This window comes from Prionailurus bengalensis, chromosome E1 (assembly GCF_016509475.1).
Source record: "Prionailurus bengalensis isolate Pbe53 chromosome E1, Fcat_Pben_1.1_paternal_pri, whole genome shotgun sequence".
NCBI lineage: Eukaryota > Metazoa > Chordata > Mammalia > Carnivora > Felidae > Prionailurus > Prionailurus bengalensis.
Genome location: NC_057347.1, coordinates 54,143,773 through 54,162,114, shown reverse-complemented (window position 1 = coordinate 54,162,114; position 18,342 = coordinate 54,143,773). Strand labels below are relative to the sequence as shown.

Sequence of the window (18,342 nt, the reverse complement as noted above, 5' to 3'; positions counted from 1 at the left end):
GGCCCCACAATCCCAAACCTGGCTGCTCATCAGGGTCATGGGCAAGCTTCATAAAATCCAGATGCTGGGGCCTCACCCCAGACCTACTGCCTCAAAATTGCCAGACGTGGGCTCTGGAATCTGAAATCTTTTTTTTTTTTAAATTTACTTATTTTGAAAGAGGGAGAGAGTGGGGGAGTGGGGGAGGGGCACAGAGAGAGGGAGAGAGAGAATCTCAAGCAGGTTCCGCATTGTCATAGTGGAGTCAGATGCAGGGGCTCGACCCCATGAACCGTGAGATCGTGACCTGAGCCGAAATTAAGAGTCAGATGCTTAACAGACAGCCACCCAGGTGCCCCCTGGAATCTGAATTCTTAAAGCCTCCCACAATATGGTAATATATAGAAACATTATAAATGCCCATATGTTTTGATCAAGAAGTCCCACTGTACATTGGAGATGTATCTTCACATGTGTGCAAAAACTTAGATACAAACACACTCTGCTACACAATCATGACATTAAAATCCACCGAAATAAATTTTGGCATACCTAATGCAGTTCCTAACAGGCACGAGGCAGTGCTTTGTGAAATATGACATCATCTTCAAGATACACTAAATGAAAAACGTCAAGTGCAGACCAATGCACGAAGTGTGCAGAAAGAGTGAGGAAGACAGATGTATTTGCTTCTGTCTCCAGCGGCAGTCCCTGAAGGCGGCCATGAGAAACAGATGAAGGTGGGTGCCTACAGGGAGGGGGGCTGGGAGGTTTGTGGGCAGAGGTGGGAGGAAGGCATTTCCCCGTCTGCCCTTTTTGCCTTCTGGACTTTGTTCCATGTGCATGTATTACCTACTCCTCAATTTAAAAATAAAATGCAAAAGGAAACGCTCCCCCAGGGGCTTCTGGAGGGGAACTGGGGAAGTATCACTGCTCCCCACACTGTGGCCGGCTGGCTACCTGCCCGTCCGTGGATGCTGAGAAGCACTCAGTGCCCGTCTTCGACTGTAGCCAGATGCTGCCGTACACGGGGTCTCGATGGCTGAACTCAATAGTGGACAGCTCTGCCACCAGGCTGCCCTTCCGGGTGTCCCAACAGGCTGGCAGGGAGGAGAGTGAGGGCAAGGTGAACGGAAGCCCAGGCTTCTTCCTCCGCGCAGGAAGCAGGGGATGGAGGGATGCTGCTTCTCTTGGTTTGGCAGGTATGTAGTTTTTTTTTTGTTTTCTTTTTTTTTTCAGAAGCAGTGCTCGGTCTTAACCTGCCTGAGTTTCCTCCCAACCCCTGAAGTTCCCACACAATCTCTATGGAAAGACTCCCAGAGTGCAAGCTTCACTCATTCCATTGAGTTCCTACCATGTGTTGAGCACCACACTACCTCGGGAAGCCACTGGAAATAAGACCATCCCTGTCCCTGAGAGGCAGGAAGGGGGACCTGCTGTGATTTTCCTGGTGGGGAACACGTGGGGGTGGTCAGGGAGAGCTTCTTGGAAGGAGTGAGAAGGATCACAGACTGAGGAGAAGCCTGGGATGGCAGTTGGGGGGGGGGTGGCCAGAGAGAAGAGTGTCTCTACCCCCAAAGAAAGGTTCCTGAAAGTAAAAAGTAAAAGGTAAAAACACTGCAGCAAATCTCTTCTGCTACATAAACTCCCTTTTACCCTCTGCACTTTGGCTGCCCTGGATGGGAATGCAGATCACAGACCCTTTATTCAGATCCGTTACAAGGACTTCACCTCTTCCGCTTTACCAAGAAAACCTTGAAGCTTCTCTCGTTTTTGTCCTGACAGATTTTTTATTTGGGGGTGGGGAGAGAGAGAGAGAGAGCAGGGGAGGAGCAGACAGAGATGGGGAGAAAGAATCCCAAGCAGGCTCTGCACTGTCAGTGCAGAGCCCGATGCAGGGCTCAAACTCACAACTGTGAGATCATGACCTGAGCCAAAATCAAGAGTTGGATGCTTAACCAACTGAGACACCCAGGCGCCCCGGAGAAGCTAGTTTTGAAAGAGAGCAACAAAATAACTCAATCCATAAGTTTTGATTTATGGACTCCAAGTCCGAGACCTTTGCCCCTGGACAGGACTGGCCCAGAGATAAGCTTTCTTGGCCAAGTTTGCTCGGCTAGGGACAGAGCATCGCTTGGGGGTGGGCCCCCTGGCAGCCCCTCTCAAAGGTGGCACAGCCCCGGAGCCCTGGCTGCTCTGTGCTGGCACGAAGAACCCTGAAAGGGGTTATGAATAATGAGCGAGGCAAGCCTTCTGAATAAATCATGGCACAATGGCTCGGCTCCAGTCTTCTAGAGCCCTGGCACCCAGGTAATTTGGCAGGGAGATGTGTGGGAGCCCACATCTATTCCCAGGGAGGAGATGGCAGGTCTGAGAGGGGGGTCAGAGGCCTCAGAAGAGTGTCTAAGAAGTTTCCCAGCCATCCAGCTCCTACTCTGGGAGGAAGAAGGGTAAATAAACCAAAATGTGAGGGTAAGACGGGAGGGGGCTCTTTTCATGCCCAAGGTCAAGTCAGGCCTGGGATGCAGTCAGGCTGAGCGTCCACTGCTTGGGGGCCAATGTGGCAGGCAGGCAGACAGGGCCCATGGGGGCAGTTTCCTTCCAAGCTCCCTGGGGATCCAAATCCCAGTTTTCTAGGTGTTCCATCAGCAAAATCAGCTGAGCAAGGACCTCTGAAAATCTTTTCCATAAAAGCAATGAGAAAACGGGCAACAAAGTGAGTCAACTTTTTCAGGACAACTTAGTCAAAGGCTTGCAGCCATCCAGAGGATGCTTGTTCAGGAGAACCAGCTGAACGTCGGTAAGGACACTGAGTTTTGTAGCGTTTTTAACTTGCCCTAGTTAAGACCCCACACTCTCTGAGTCCCATGGTAACCTTGAAAAATAACATTCTGCCTTCCCGGTGAAAACCGGCTGCCTCACAGCAGCAGGAGGGGTAATCCGGCTGAAGTTCATTCACAGTCTTCCAACCAAAGAACAGTGACTATATGAACTGTCCGGTGGATCCCTGGATGACCATGTCCCTCCCCACCCCCTGCAAGTTATCTGTATTTAACCTGACTTAGAGCTTGCTCCGTGGGAAAAAAAGAGGCAACTGTTAAAAATAATGATAATTATAGGCAATTGGTTAACTTTGCAGTTTCCTGAAGTGGTAGGTAACAGCAAACTATCCAAAAGGCTTAAAAGGCAAGCCCGGAGGGGCACCTGGGTGGCTGGTTGGTTGAGCGTCTGACTCTTAGCTTCAGCTCACGTCATGATCTCACGGTTCGTGGGTTTGAGCCCTGTGTCAAGCTCCGTACTGGCAATGTGGAGCCTGCTTGGGATTCTCCCTCTCTCTCTGCCCCTCCCCTGTACTCACTCTCTCTTTCAAAACAAATAAGTAAACTAAAAAAAAAAAAAAAAGGACAGGCTTGGAGAACAAGGTGTCCATTGGGATGTCCACTGGGGCTTTGAAAAGCTCCACCATTTGCCTGGAGATCTGAAAGGCCACATGCCCGGGTAGGGCTGTGTGCATGCCCAGAGCTGTGCACTCGCTCAGGAAAGAACTGAGGAGGCCCTAAGCTGTCGCCTCTGCTGACCCTGAGGCTTTGTGCAGAGGCACGGGTGGGGCCGGCAGCTGCCCCGCGGAGTGTCGCGGCCATGCTCAAACAAGCACACAGAGGCTCTCGGCAAACACTGGTTGCCTACAGGTGCTTGAGGAAATCTCTGTCCTGCCACTAAGCTAACCAAGCAGAGAGCATGGCGGGCACACATGACAGAGTGCAGACTTCACAGAATTAGATCAGACAATTCACTGAAGAAACAAACAGCAGCAAATAGCCACGAACACAAAGCCTACAGTGGTACAAGTACCTGATTTCCAAAGCTGTCACTTTATATTGTGTAAAGAGGGAAATTTTCAACAAAAAAGTTACAAGATATATAACGAAATGAAAAAGTGTGGCCTATACACAGGAAAAAAGGCAATAAATAGAGACTGTCCCCAAGGGAGCCCTGCTGTTGGACTTACTAGACAAAGACTTTAAATCATTGTGGTTTTTTTTAATTCTTATTACATCAGGATCTCTTTATTTTTTTTTTTAATTTTTTTAATGTTTATTTTTGAGAGAGACAAAGACAGAGCATGAGTGGGGGAGGGGCAGAGAGAGAGGGAGACACAGAATCGGAAGCAGGCTCCAGGCTCCGAACTGTCAGCACAGAGCCCGATGAGGGGCTTGAAATCACAAACTGCGAGATCATGACCTGAGCTGAAGTCAGACCCTTAACCGACTGAGCCACCCAGGCGTCCCTTGACCTGTAGTTTTCTTAAAACTTGTTATTCTGAACTGGTCTTAAACTTACTTGAACTGTTACAATTGGAGACACTGCTGAGCTATCAGCAAAGCCTGACTATCCGGATGTCTGGAGTTCATCCTCTGTGGGAAGTCCCCACCTCACTCTGTGCTCCCTGGGAAGCCCGGCCAGGTACTTGGGCCCTGGCAGACAGCAGCGGGGGGCTGGGCTTGCTCCCGGTTAAGCACCTGGGTCCCTCCTTACCCAGCTGCCCATTGTAGCAGCCTCCCAGAAGCACGTGGGAATCTTTGGGGTTGTACTCCAAGGTGACAAGAGGTGACGATGGCTTCAGGACGATTTCAGGCTTGTTGGGATTTTCTATGAAACAAACAAACAAATTGATCCCACCAAGTCTGGAAAGAAAAGAACAGGGTCAAACAGTTTAACCCTTCCTGAGATGGGTGATGGTAGGGGGATGTCTGGAAGTCCCTCCTGTCCTTCCCCAGGCTGCAACCTCTAGGTCCTGGGGGCCAGAATCTGGCACTCTTGGCCCTAGGGGCTCTTTTAGTGGTTTTATTTTTGGTAATCAGCAGCGTGTGTGTGTGTGCGTGTGCACGCGCACCCGTTTTGGAGATTCGGTAGGAAACCGGGTTTTGACCCCAAGGTTTTTCCATAAATCCAACTCTCCCTGACTTCTCCAAACCAGTTTCTTTGTCTGTATAGTGGGGCTAATGAAGGAGTCCACCCCCCCCTTGCCCCCTAGGGCTGTTCAAAAGCATAATGTGCTCAGTTCTGAGCTTGGCACTCACACCTACTAATAACGGCTAACGTTTATTTTCACAATGGCCACAGTGACGGGATGTCCTACAGCGTATCGTCCACCATCGCTGGCCACCTGACAAGGCTCGTGCCCTTAGAGTGAGTGCTTCTGTCAACAACGGTCCCTGCTCCCAAGTGGGCGCATTGCCCCTACTGGCCATGAATTAAGGACCAATGCCAGGAAAGTGGGACAGAGGTGAGTCCCCTTCTCAGTCCGCTGGGGACTCTATGTGAGTCTGTGGAGTCTGGGATTGGGATTCCATGGGGTTTGGTCTTGAATGCCCTGATCAAGGATCTGGAAATGAAGGGAGTTTCTTGCTTCTGATATGGCTCTGGTTTGGCTGCTCCTGAACCCAGACAAGGAAGGGATGGGCAGCTTCCTGGGGTCCCTGGTCCCTCCCTAGAAGGGACTGGCCTTGTGAGAGTCCCCTGCCTGTGGCTTCTACCTTCCACTCTTGTGCTTTGCTGGCCTCTCCCCTGCCCCCTCAGTTTTCCTGGACCCCCGGACCCTTCCGCTTCTCACCCAGGTCCCAGATGTACGATTCATGGCTCATGCCCTCGGGCGCACGTTGAAAATTCAAGCAAGAATATGCCACTGCCAACTTTCTGTTGCCATCAGGGTGCCAAGAGAGGTGCGTGGCTGACCGCTTGATTTCCTGGGGATCCCTTTACAGGAGAGGGCAGAACACTGGCATGGAAGGCTCCCCACACCTCTTATTTACTCAGCTATATGTCTAAAAAAATTCAAACGTATTTAAGCAATCACATTCACTCGGGTTTATTTTTAAGAACAAAGTTTAGAAGAGCCCTTAATCCAAACCCGGATCTCACCAGCCATAAATAGAAGGTAATAATAAAAACTAAACCAGTGGGAACAAAATATCAAATTCCAGTCCGATATTTCCACTTGCTGAAAGTTTTGAGCCTGAGGCCTGATTTCCCATTGCTATTACAACGAAAGGGGAAGAGGAGAATCCAGCAATCCTCCTCCTTGGTATTTGCCCAAAAGAGTTGAAAACTTTTGTCTAACAAAACATTGCAGGTGAATGTTTCCAGCAGCTTTGTTGATAGCTGCCCAGACTTGGAACCAACCAAGACATCTTTCAGGAGGTGGATGGATAGATAAGCTGTGGTCCATCCAGACAGGGGAATATTATTCAGCATTAAAAAGAAACGAGCTATCAAGCCATGAAAAGACACAGTGGAAACATAATGCATGTCACTAAGTGAAGGCGACCAGTCGGTAAAAGGCCATATACTGTATGATTCCAACTATGTGACATTCTGGAAAAGGCAAAACCATGGAGACAGTAAAAAGATCAAGCGTTAGCCAAGGGCTTGGGGGTAGGGAGGGATGACTAAAAGGAACGTGGGATTTTAGGGCAGTGAAACTATTCTATATGATGCAAAACCCACTGAGTGGGGCGCCTGAGTGGCTCAGTCGGTTAAGCATTCGACTTTGGCTCAGGTCATGATCTCACGGTTCATGGGTTCGAGCCCTGCGTCGGCTCTGGGTTGACAGCACGGAGCCTGCTTCAGATTCTATGTCTCCCTCTCTCTCTGTCCCTCCCCGGCTGTGCTCTGTTTCTCTCTCTGTCTCAAAAATAAACAAATATTGAAAATTAAAAAAAAAACACCCCACAGAGTATGCAACACAAAGAGTGAGCCCTAATGGAAACAATGGACTTTGGGGTGCCACAGGTTGACTGTTGTGTCCCCCAGATTCATATGTTGAAACCTAATGTCCAATGTGATGGTGTTAGGGGGGTGGCTGTGGGAAGTGATTAGTCCTCGATAAAGGGGCTCCAGAGAGCCCTCTCATCCCTTCCGCCATGTGAGTTCCGGCAGTGAAAAAATGGTCGCCTATAAACCAGGAAGTTGGTCTTCACCAGACACAGAACCCAACCACCTTGATCTGGGACTTCCAGCCTCCAGAACTATGAGAAGTAAGCTTCTGTTGATTATAAACTACCCAAGTTATGGTACTAAGACAGTACCAGAATGCTGGTTCCTGACGGTGACAAAGGCCCCACCCTGGGGCAGGGTGTTGATGGTCAGGAAGGCTGTGTGGGCTCAGGGCAGAGGGGGCGTGTGGGAACTCTTTGTACTTTCTGATCAGTTTCGCTGTGAGCCTAAAACTGCTCTGAAACATCAACTCTTACTTCAAAAAAAGAGGGGAAGAAGGAGAATGAGCAAGAAGTAAAAAAGAATTAAGCACTTAATGGCCCAAACTGAGACTTTGCCCACGAAGTAATCAGAAGGGATGAAGGAAAGTGGAAAGCAAGATAACCTTCTTGCCCTGTGATTTCTCCACTTCACTCCTCCCCAGGAGCACGGTTAGAAGGCTGGGATCCAGGAGACCTTAGTTCCGTCCCTGGTTGGGTCACCCCTTCCCCCTCCCGTGTGCCCTGGGCACCCGCCCCTCCCTGAAGTCAGTCCCCTCATCTGTCAAACATACAGGTTGAATGGGATAATTTCTTTTTTCTTTTTTAAGTGTTTATTTATTTTGAGAGAGAACATGCACACACGCAGGGGAGGGGCAGAGAGAGGGGGAGAGAGAATCCCAAGCAGGCTCCAAGCTCAGCACAGAGCCCAACGTTGGGCCACATCTCACCACCATGAGGTCATGACCTGAGCTGAAATCAAGAGTCGGACGCTTAACCGACCAAGCCACCCAGGCACCCCTGTGAGATGATTTCTAATCCATCATCCTGCTAAGGTATCCATATGTGAGGTCAGACCCCAGTAGGGCTGGGGCAGCAGGGAGGACAGCCCTCCCCCCTCCCCCCTGGCCCCTCTCCCAGAAGTGCTTGCTCCTACTCTGCACACCACAACTCAGCCCTGGATCACAAAAGGGTCCTTCCTAGTTGTGCTGGGACTGGGTCAAGTACTTCCCAGGACCCTCAGTGAGCCATGGTAGCAAAAGGAATCCCCCCAGAGTTGGCATTTGAGACTAGTCCCCTCCAAAATCACAGGTATATAAACGTATTTTAAACAAACAAACAAAAAAAATAGTGCTACGCTACACGCTGTTCTGCACCTTGCTTGTTTTGCTTCACAAAGTAAATCTTGGAAACACTCCCCAGCATGCTGCCTCCTTCATCCTGACATGTGCGTGCCATCCCCCGGGTAGGCGTGCCAGAATTGCTAGAAGCACTCCCCTACCGATGGGCTTAGCTTGGTTCCAGCCTCTGGCTAGAGTGCCTTCTGCTGCAGTGAGCGTCCACACACACGGTGACTTCACACACATGTATCTGTGGGATCAAGTCCTGTTGTCAAGCTTCTGTCCTTGGAGGTCATCACCAGGTACACTCCCACGAGTGTGGGATGAGGGTCCTGTGTGCCCACAGTGCTGCTGGGTCACTGATGGTCCATACTTTGGACTCATTGTGCCCTGCGTGACTCAACCCGGCTTGCACACGGCTTTGCAAATTCGCTTAGTCTTTCCCTGGACTCTGTCCTCTCTTTCCATCAACCAGACCTCCCCCCAGGGTGGGGACCAGTTGGTTGCTGGGTGCTCTGTTGCTCTGCTCCCTACAAAGGTCAGAGCACAGAGGGCATTGCACCCACGGCATGGAGTGATCGGCAAAGAGTGACCTTGGGAAGCACACAGCCACAGGGGTGGCAGAGAGCATCCCGACACCTGCCTAGCTAGGGAGGTACCTTAAAACATTGATGGTTTTAGCTGAAGGGGCCTCATCTGTCACCTCCACCGCATCCTCGTCATCAAAATACTCCTGGTAGATGTCAATGGCATTATTCTGCTTGATGCAGTGCTCCATGATCTGAGGAGAAAACATCAGGAGTTCTTAGCAGGAAACAGAGGTACCTGCAGCCTGACCAGGCTGAGATGGCAAGAAATATCTAACGGTCTTTCCCAACCTTCCAGCCCGTTGCATTTTCAGTGGGGGCAGCATTGCTTCCAAGGGAAAATTGGTCTTGGAGGGTGAAATATTACTTTTCATGCATAAAGCACAGATATACACATAGTACATAAAGAAATATGCCAATGGGATTAAAATTTCATGGCGGAGGCAATTAGGAAAAACATGAAAAGACTCGTTGGGGGACAACAATGAAAAAAAGGTGAAGAAACACGCCTCCAGTCGCGCAGAACTGGTAATCGCTCCATATACAGCACCAATCTTCTGCTTCCGCCACCCAGAAGGCCCTCTCCATTTTTCCAAATGCCCACCAAGGAAAAACGTCAAGCTCAGGTGTCTCCTCTTCCAGGAAGCCTTCCCTGATCCCTTCAGTGGGAAACTGAATCTCCCTCTTTACGGAGCAAAATGGCAAGAGTCATCCCTCATAGCATGTCTTTCTACATTACACAGTGATATCTCTGTATTTGTCTCTGACCGCCAATGGATTATGATAAACTCTTTGGGGCAGGGTGCATGTGAATTTTATTTTTTGCCATCTCTCCTGTGCCTGGCAGAGACTACAGGCTCAGTCCAAATGTGCCGAATGAATGAATGATCCCTGCCGGCACGCAGCTCCTGGGTGGGGTGCTTTGGAGTCCTTCTTGCTCAAGGGGAGCACCTGTCAGACTCCTCCTCAAGCCTGTTCAGCCCTGGTACCTTCCCATCTTCCCCTTTGGTCTGTTGTTGTGGACTGGTCTGCCTGCTCCCAGACAGAAGGTTCCTTAAGGTACCTAGCGATGTTTGTCCGCGTAGTGGCAGGAGCGGAGCCCGGGGCCAGGCAGGTGGGGCACCGCAGTGATGGAAGCCTTACCGAGCCAAGCTGCGTGATGGTGTTGATGTAGCTCTCATCCTTCTCCACCTTCTTCCGGAACCGGATCGTCTGCTCCAGCTCCAGGGGGTTCACATCCTTGGGCCAGCCCCCCTCCACGTGGTTAATCCCCCGGGACTCCATCTCAAACCGCTCTGTGTTGACCTACACAAAGCCCCAGGTGAGAAGATATCTGCCTGCCCCGGGTGTAAACATTAGGCCATGTCCGCAAACAAGGATCCTGGGGCTGCCTGCTCATGGGCCCTGAGCACACAGGGAGGGATCAGCGAGGTGCCCCTGGCCAAAGCCACTTTCAGGTTCCAGCAAGGAACTTTGTGGTTCTCGGGGGGGGGGGGGGGGGGTCCCGGGTAGCCACGGAAGTGCCACCCTATGGAGCTAGCAGCTTCGAAGCTGATGCCTCTGGCCGTGGAAAATCCAGTTCTGACTTTATCGAAACCCTAATGCACCAGAGGAGCCCCCACCCCACCCCCTGCCGTCCATTCTGTGCGATCCCAAAGAAAAAGAAGTGACTAGTCCTGCTCTGCCTTACCATTTGCAATGTCATAGGATTCGAAACACAGAAATGATTAAAAGTTGGCGATTAGTTTGCCCGTTCTCAGTAGTAGGGAGGATAGTATGTGCAGATGGACGTTTACCCCTTAAACTTGCCACTTTGCTTCCTTTCCATTTATTCCCCCATTTAAAAGATTGTGGTAGGGGCGCCTGGGTGGCTCAGTCGGTTAAGCGTCCGACTTCGGCTCAGGTCATGACCTCGCGGTCCGTGAGTTCGAGCCCCGCGTCGGGCTCTGTGCTGACATCTCAGAGCCTGGAGCCTGCTTCGGATTCTGTGTCTCCCTCTCTTTCTGCTCCTCCCCTGTTCATGCTCTGTCTCTCGCTCTATCTCAAAAATAAATAAACGTTAAAAAAAATTTTTAAAAATAAAATAAAAGATTGTGGTAAAAGACATACAATATAAAACCTCCCATTTTAACCATTAAAATTTTTTTTTAATGTTTATTTATTTTTGAGACAAAGAGAGACAGAGCATGAGCAGAGGAGGGGCAGAGAGAGAGGGAGACACAGAATCCCAAGCAGACTCCAGGCTCTGAGCTGTCAGCACAGAGCCCGACGTGGGGCTTGAACTCACGAGCTGTGAGATCATGACCTGAGCCGAAGTCAGACGCTTAACCGACTGAGCCACCCAGGCGCCCCCCCATTTTAACCATTTAAAAATGTACGATTCTGTGGCATGAAGGACAATTCATACTGATAAGCAACCACCAACACTGTCTAGTTCCAGAACTTTTTCATCACCCTAAGTGGAGCCCCCAAAGCCATTAAAAGAGCCCCCCTCCTCTTTTCCTTTCTAAGCCAGCGCTCACGAAAGCTCTAAGTCGTCCCAGGATGGAGATGTGGCAGGAGACCCCAGCACATGTGGCCTTTGCAGTGGCCATCCTGTTGAGTCAGCCACGCTGTGGACAAAATCGCCCCGGTCCCCGTGACAGCAATTAGCCCTGGGAGAGCAAGAGACTCAGTGTGTTTGAACCATGAGTTATTGGAACCTCCCACAACGTGTTTTGGCCGAATCAAGTGTGATTTTCACCCGGATGATTTGGGACATGACAAAGCGGGTTCTTCTCTCCTCCAAACTAGTTTTGTCTCCGCAGTGCCTGGCATAGTCCAAGGCGGATCGCAGGCTCTACACAGGCAGGGAGCTCCAACTGCAGTGTGACGCCCGGTTCTCTCATCACATCATCAGCCCCTCTGACCAGAACTTTCCATGGCACCCTTTCCTTTCCACCAGCTGGGCAGGCGCCTGCCGATCTGAATCCTTGCCCCCTCAGGATACCTCTCCCAGCTGTACCACATGCCTAAGACGACTTAGAGGTGAGACCAGAGCCCAAGGGAGAGAGAACATCTTGATTCCCATTCACCTGGCCCAGGGAGTGGCTGGTGCTGGGTCTTTTCCCGCCCCAGGCACCGTGGTGGGTCGTGGGGGCGTCTCTGTCCCCATACTTCCAGCATCCGCCCTGGGCCATTCTAACTGGCTTCCAGTCACCCAGATGGAGCCACCCAGTCCCACTGACCACCCTGGCTGGCCACCCTGCCAGACCCCACCTTCGCTGGCCCAGGCCCCGGGGCCAGGGACCCACCTCATGTTCTGACATGCTGGCGGAGCACTGGATGCCCGTGTCCACGGGGTTCCGCTCCACGAACTGCTCGGCCAGCTCAGGGTTGGGCGGGATGTTGATGTTCAGCTCGGCCTGGCGGTCGGAGAAGTTGCATTGCTTCCCGAACTCGCTTCGCTTCTTGACATACACGTACACGATCTCCATGGTCCCGGCTGCTGCAGGGGCAGAGGGAGGGTGTGAGGGAAGGGGCCCCACCTGGCTGCTTCCCTGTCCCCCCGGGCCTCACCGGGGGCGGCTTCCAGGTTCCTAGTCTGGTTGGGGGGGAAGGGTCCTAGGAGATTTGTTCAGAAGCTGCGTCTGCACTTTTAAAAAATCATTTATTGGGGCGCTCGGGTGGCTCATTCGGTTGAGCGTCCGACTCTTGATTTGAGCTGGTCATGATCTCACAGTTTTGTGAGTTCAAGCCCCGCATCGGGCTCCGTGCCGACAGTGCGGAGACTGCTTAGGATTTTCTCTCTCTCCTTTTCTCTCTGCCCCTATTGGGTGCACTCTCTCTCAAAATAAATAAATAAACTTAAAAAATCATTTACGGAAGGGCGCCTGGGTGGCACAGTCGGTTAAGCATCCGACTCTTGATCTCTGCCCAGGTCATGATCTCACGGTTCGTGAGTTCAAGCCCTGCATGGGGCCATGTGCTGATGGTATGGAGGCTGCTTGGGATCCTGTCTCTCCTCTCTGACCCGCCCTTGCTCGTGCTCTCTCTCTCTCATAATACACAAATAAACTTAAATAATAAAAGATCATTTATTGAGTACTGAGTACCTGCTGTGCATTATCGTGTTCAGTTCTTGCAACTGCCCTTTGAGGTAGACAATAAAATCACCATTCTACCTTTCAGGAATCTCATACTTAGCGATACCCTGGGTGTCTTGCCCAGGACCACGTACGTAGCTAGTAAGCAGTTCAGCTGCTCTGCCTGACTCCAAAGCTCTTACTCACCAAATGATGCAGTTTTTACCGAGCTAACATGTTTACTGGGAGGCAGGGAGAAACACTCATGGTGATTATGTTGAACTACATCTCCAGCCACGCTCTGGATCTGACCCTACAGCGCACAGATCGGAGAGCCCCAGGCCTCTCTGGAAACTCTCCCACCCAACCACCCGATTGTCCAAAACGCCACCCACCCCTTCCCAGAGTTCAGGGTTATTGGGCGCTACCCTTCACCGCTCCTAGGGGGCCCTTCCGGAGACTCCCCTCTACATCACTCCGACCGCGATGGGGCTGGGAGTCTGCCTGAGAAGGGGAGAGACTGCCAGACCACTTCCTCCACAGACAGAATAGTGGGCCTTTGAAAGACTGGTTGGGCAGGGCACAGTGTGGAACTGGAAAGCAGGCTGGGCTGGGCACTGACTTCAAGTGCTGGCCCTGCCACTTGCCAGCTGCTTGACCATGGTTAGGCCACTCTCTCTGCCCCTCTCTGGCTTGTGCTCTCTCTCTCTCTCTCTCTCTCTCTCTCTCAAAATAAATTAAAAAAACTAATTACATAGACTTCTCTTTAAAAAATTTTTTTTTGATGTTTATTTGTGTGTGTGTGTGTGTGTGTGTGTGTATGTGTGAGAGAGAGACAGAGACAGAGTGAAAGCCGGGGAGGGGCAGAGAGAGGGAGACTGAATCCGAAGCAGGCTCCAGGCTCTGAGCTGTCAGCACAGAGCCCGACGTGGGGCTCGAACCCACGAACCGCGAGATCATGACCTGAGCTAAAGTCAGATGCTTCACCGACTGAGCCACCCAGGCCCCCCAAATTACATAGACTTTTCTAGGAATGCATAGGTTTTGTGAATGCCAGACTTCATGCTTTACATTTGTTCTCATAGTTTCCCTTATTTCACCTACTCATTTGGCAAACAGTCACTCAAAGCTGAATAATCAAGAAAGCGTGGTACTGGCATCAGAATAGACATATGTATCGATTGAATGGCACTGAGAGTTTAGAAATAGACTTTGATCCTTATGGCCAACTGACTTTTGAAAAAGGCACTAAGGCACCTTATCAGAGAAATGACGGTCTCTTCAACAAATGGTGCTGGGCCAACTAGATGTTCCCATGCGAAAGAATGACCGTGGACCCCCTACCTCACGCCACACACACAAATTAACGCACAATGGATCTCAGGCACCAGCATAAGAGCGAAAACTAAGGAGAGAAACGTAGAGGGAAATCTCCGTGACGCTGACTCTTTAGACATGGCATCAGATTCTTTAGACATGGCATCAGAAGTATGGTCCATAGAAGCAAAAACAATGATAAATTGGACTTCTTTTGAATTAAAAGCTCTGCACCTCAAAAGATAATATCAAGAAAATGAAAAGACAAGCCACAGACTTGGAGAAAATATCAGCATATTGGGTCTGATAAAGGACTTGCATCCAGGATACACAGAGACTTGCGGGGTCCCAGGCGCCGTGGACTTCGGTTTAGAGGTTCCCTCACTGCATGCTCCCCACAACCCCTCCCCCCAAACTCACAATTCTCATTCTACATATGAAGAAACAATACCCGGAGAGTTCAAACACCTTGTCAAAGGCGGTGTGTCTTAAGTTGAGGCAGAGCTGGGGCCCAGACACGTCTGGCTCTACGGCAGAGTGATTCTTAGCCTTGGCTACACAGAAACTCCCAGAGGGCTTTACAAAATCACAACCCTCAGGTTAAACTCAGACAAACGAAATCAGAATCTCTCAGCAGTAGTTAAACTCCCGGGTGAATCCTAGCGTACAGCCAGGGTTGAGGAGCACTGATTTAAAGTGAGGGTTCTTAATTTCTCAGCCAGCATGCTCCAAACCTGGGATGTTTGTTCAAACTATGGAGGTTCCCAGGCCCCTCTTGCAAATGTGGACTGTTATGTCTGGGGCGGGGCCTGGCAATTTGTGCTTTTCACAATCTGGGTGAATATTATGACCAGACGTGTGTGTAAGCTGCCTCCTCTTACCTCCAAGGCTACAAGGTGCCAGACCAGTGGGCCCTGGCCACTGGCGCCTGAGATGCAAGGCCAAGAGCTATTGTCACAGCCCAGAAGCACTTGCCTGGAGTGGCCTTGGGCCTTGGAGCCGCTGGGGTAGGAGTGAGGGAGTGAGGGTTATCCTAGGTCCCTTTGCATCCACGTACGATGTTCCTCGAAGGCAGTGTCATCCCAGCCCACTTCCAGCCCCAGAACTGCTTGACCTGAGTCAGACTCACAGGAAACAAGATCTCCCGCTCTTTCTCCTGGTCTGGAAACTCTCTTGTAACCCGGGAAAGGTAGAGGCCATGGCTCGGACAGCAGAGGATGGGAACAGAAACACAAGTGGCAGAAGTTGCCCCAGCGTGTCCATTCTACATGGGCAAGGGTAAGGCCTTGTGAAGAAGATGGTCAGTTCTCGCCTTCACCAGTGCCCTGCGGAGGGGCCACAGCGCTGCTCCTGGGCCCCCACAGTGACGACGGGCTGCCTGTCTCTCCTTCTGGTAAAAGACACTTGCTGCAAAAGCCAGTTCTCTGGGGACACAAGGAGGCTTAAGAACGTGAGGCGCTGGGGCGCCTGGGTGGCGCAGTCGGTTAAGCGTCCGACTTCGGCCAGGTCACGATCTCGCGGTCTGTGAGTTCGAGCCCCGCGTCGGGCTCTGGGCTGATGGCTCGGAGCCTGGAGCCTGTTTCCGATTCTGTGTCTCCCTCTCTCTCTGCCCCTCGCCCGTTCATGCTCTGTCTCTCTCTGTCCCAAAAATAAATTAAAAAAAAAAAAGAAAAAGAAAAAAAAAAAAGAACGTGAGGTGCAAAAATAGCCTCTTTAGCCCAGATCATATGTGAAACAGCTTCGCTTTCCTCCTTGGTGCCTCCCAAGGCCAAGCCAGGGGCGAGAACGGAGGCATTGTTTTCTATCTGGTGGCAGACAGAAGGGACATTTAAAGGCTGGCCCGGTGACGGGAAGACGGCTCATTCAGGGACCCAGAGTGAGCTCTTTCTCCCAAGCCGGCAGGGCCCGAAGATGAATAGCGAGGTCAGAGCGGGGGTCTCAGGAGGTCTCTCCCCGCCCTGGTGAGACAGAGGCCGCCGGCTGCAGAGCTGTCTGCCTGTGGGGGGGGATGGCAGGGGGGGCTTCCAAGGGAGGCGGGGGCAGTACTGCTGCTCTTTGGGAGTTTGGGGAGGGGGGTCCCCCACCCGTGGGAACCTAGAGACCCAGGGGCAAGCGGGACTCTGCAGCAAGTCCTAAACATAAGAACACGTCTGGCTGGGGACGTGCTGGCGTGAACATCAAAACTGCAACCGTCTCCAGTGTGCCAGGACGGTCAGACTGGGACCTCCAGCAGTTACAAAAACTCCTCTCGCGTAGTGATAAGGCGCACCGTGATTCCTGGAAAGAACTTCCCTCAACTTAAGAGAAAGTGTGTTTTCCAAGCTTGGGTGGGGCTGAGGGAGCCGCGGGGCGGAGGGGCTCCGTTTGGGAGCTTAGTGTAGAGGCAAGAGGAAGGTGGCTGGCCTTCCCTCCGCGCTGGACTCCACGCGGTATAGACGCGAGAACATTTTCCTCTTCCTTGTGGTCCCTGGGGCAGCCCTTAGTCTTTGTGCCTGGGACTGATGGCCTCTATGTGGCCTCTATGTGGCCTCTATGTGCCCCTGGCTGGGCAGAGGATCACAGGTGGAGAGCTTCCTTCCCTCTTTCTTATGTCCTTGTGCACCCTCTGGAATACGGGGTCCTTCAAATGAGACAGACCTCGCTAGGAATCCATCCTGCCCTCCCTCACCAGGGCATCCCACCAGGGCAATGCTAGGCACACTGAGGTCCACCTGGGGTGAGCTCCAGGTGGAGGGGGAGGACAGGCAGAGGTGGGAGGAGGTCCCCAGAACCAAAGGGTGCTGTGTTGGTGGTAACCTGCTCTCCCCACTACAACACCTTCTCCTTGAGGGCAGACTGTGGTCTTTTCATCCATCGTCATCCCCAGTGCCTGGTGTAAGAAGGAGCCCAACACTCCCACTGTGAGCATGCTGAGGGCCAGCAGGGTCCCAGGGCTCTCTCCTAGAACTTTCTCTCCCCTCCTCTTCCTTTTCTGATTGGAAAAACAAAGCAGAGCTAGAGGTGAGAGGGGGGATCACAGGGTCTGAACGCCCGAGAATGCACTTCTGTGGTTCAAGAGTGTGATCAACTTTGAACGTGTTGCAGGAAGGTGAAACTAAGCGTGTGACCTTGAACGTGGTATCCCAGTGGGCATAAGGGGCGCCTGGGTGGCCCAGTCCTTTAAAAGCATCCGACTCTTGATTTCGGCTCAGGTCGTGATCTCACGGTTTGTGGACTCGAACCCTGCATCCAGCTCTGTGCTGACAGCACGGGGCCTGCTTGGGATTCTGTCTCCCTCTCTCTCTCTGCCCCTCCCCTGCTCGTTTTCTCTCTCTCAAAATAAAAATAAACTAAAAAAAAAATGTCCCCCTCAGGTTGGGGAGTAAATAAAATCATGCATTTTAGGGGACCTGCTGCCTAGTCTGTGCTCAGTAATTTTGAAGTCCCTTCCCTCCTTTCTTATGAGAAAGCCCACCTCCCTCCAGTTCAGCCCAGACTCTACTTTCCCGCCAGCCAGCTGTGAACCCTTTAGAGGTCTCCCTCCCTCCAAGAGACCCGGGGGGATCAGGGCCAGACCGACTGGGAGCAGGGGGTGTAGGAGGCAAGGTGACCAGAACCTGCGTGGTCCGGTGAGTCGCGAGGACTGAGGGCAGCCGGGAGGAATGGGGCGCGGACACCTGGCCCCCCACCCTCCCGGCAGAGCTGTCCCAGGAGGCTGCCCCACGGAGAGTCTCTGGCACTGTCGCTGATTATTACCCTCAGGGGCTCCCTGCTTCACTCTCCTCTCCTCCTCAGCCTCGGCCTCCTCCCGCCCCGCGCCCTTACCCTCGTCAGCTCGCTCGCGTGGCCGCCTGGCCGCAGGGGAAGCACTTGAGACCCCGCCACCGGGCTTCTCCAACGGCTCCGAGGTACGGCGTTTACCCGTTGCCTAGCAACCCCCGGGCTGGGCCTGGACGCGGGGGCGGAGGGCTCCCCAGAGCACGTGACTGCCCATCCCGCTGTATCGGAAGCACTCCCTCTTGTGGAAGTCTCCAGAGTCGGGAGAAAAATTAACCAAGCCAATCAAACACAGGCAAGAGTAGACGTTTGTGTCATCTCTGCGAAGGTGCTTATCCAAGTCTACAAAAAACGCACCGGGCAAGATCCTGAGACGATGCAAACTATTGTAGACAGCGCCTCGGAAGTCATGCGCCCTGGTTGGTGATGCCGGGCTCTGCTACTTATTTCCCTGTCGCCTGGCAGGTTGTCTTCCTGTCCCTTCCGTCGGGTCCCTCAACCACTCACTGGGAATTAAAATCCCCCAGTCGCCCCTGTGCTGCCT

The 18,342-nt window shown here is 52.0% G+C and overlaps 1 protein-coding gene across 1 annotated transcript in view; it reads right to left on the bottom strand.

Annotated features, from left to right (window-relative positions):
- DNAI2 (dynein axonemal intermediate chain 2) overlaps positions 1-17,969 on the bottom strand; it is a 28,222-nt gene extending 10,253 nt beyond the window's left edge. The window contains exons 1-7 of the mRNA XM_043585161.1: positions 17,847-17,969; positions 11,955-12,148; positions 9,805-9,966; positions 8,734-8,855; positions 5,594-5,736; positions 4,516-4,629; positions 940-1,079 (exon numbers count right to left, since the gene is read on the bottom strand). Of these exons, the coding sequence (XP_043441096.1) occupies positions 940-1,079; positions 4,516-4,629; positions 5,594-5,736; positions 8,734-8,855; positions 9,805-9,966; positions 11,955-12,137 (864 nt within the window). The 5' untranslated portion in view covers positions 12,138-12,148; positions 17,847-17,969. The remainder of the gene's footprint in view (positions 1-939; positions 1,080-4,515; positions 4,630-5,593; positions 5,737-8,733; positions 8,856-9,804; positions 9,967-11,954; positions 12,149-17,846) is intronic.
- Between the last annotated feature and the right edge of the window lie 373 nt (positions 17,970-18,342).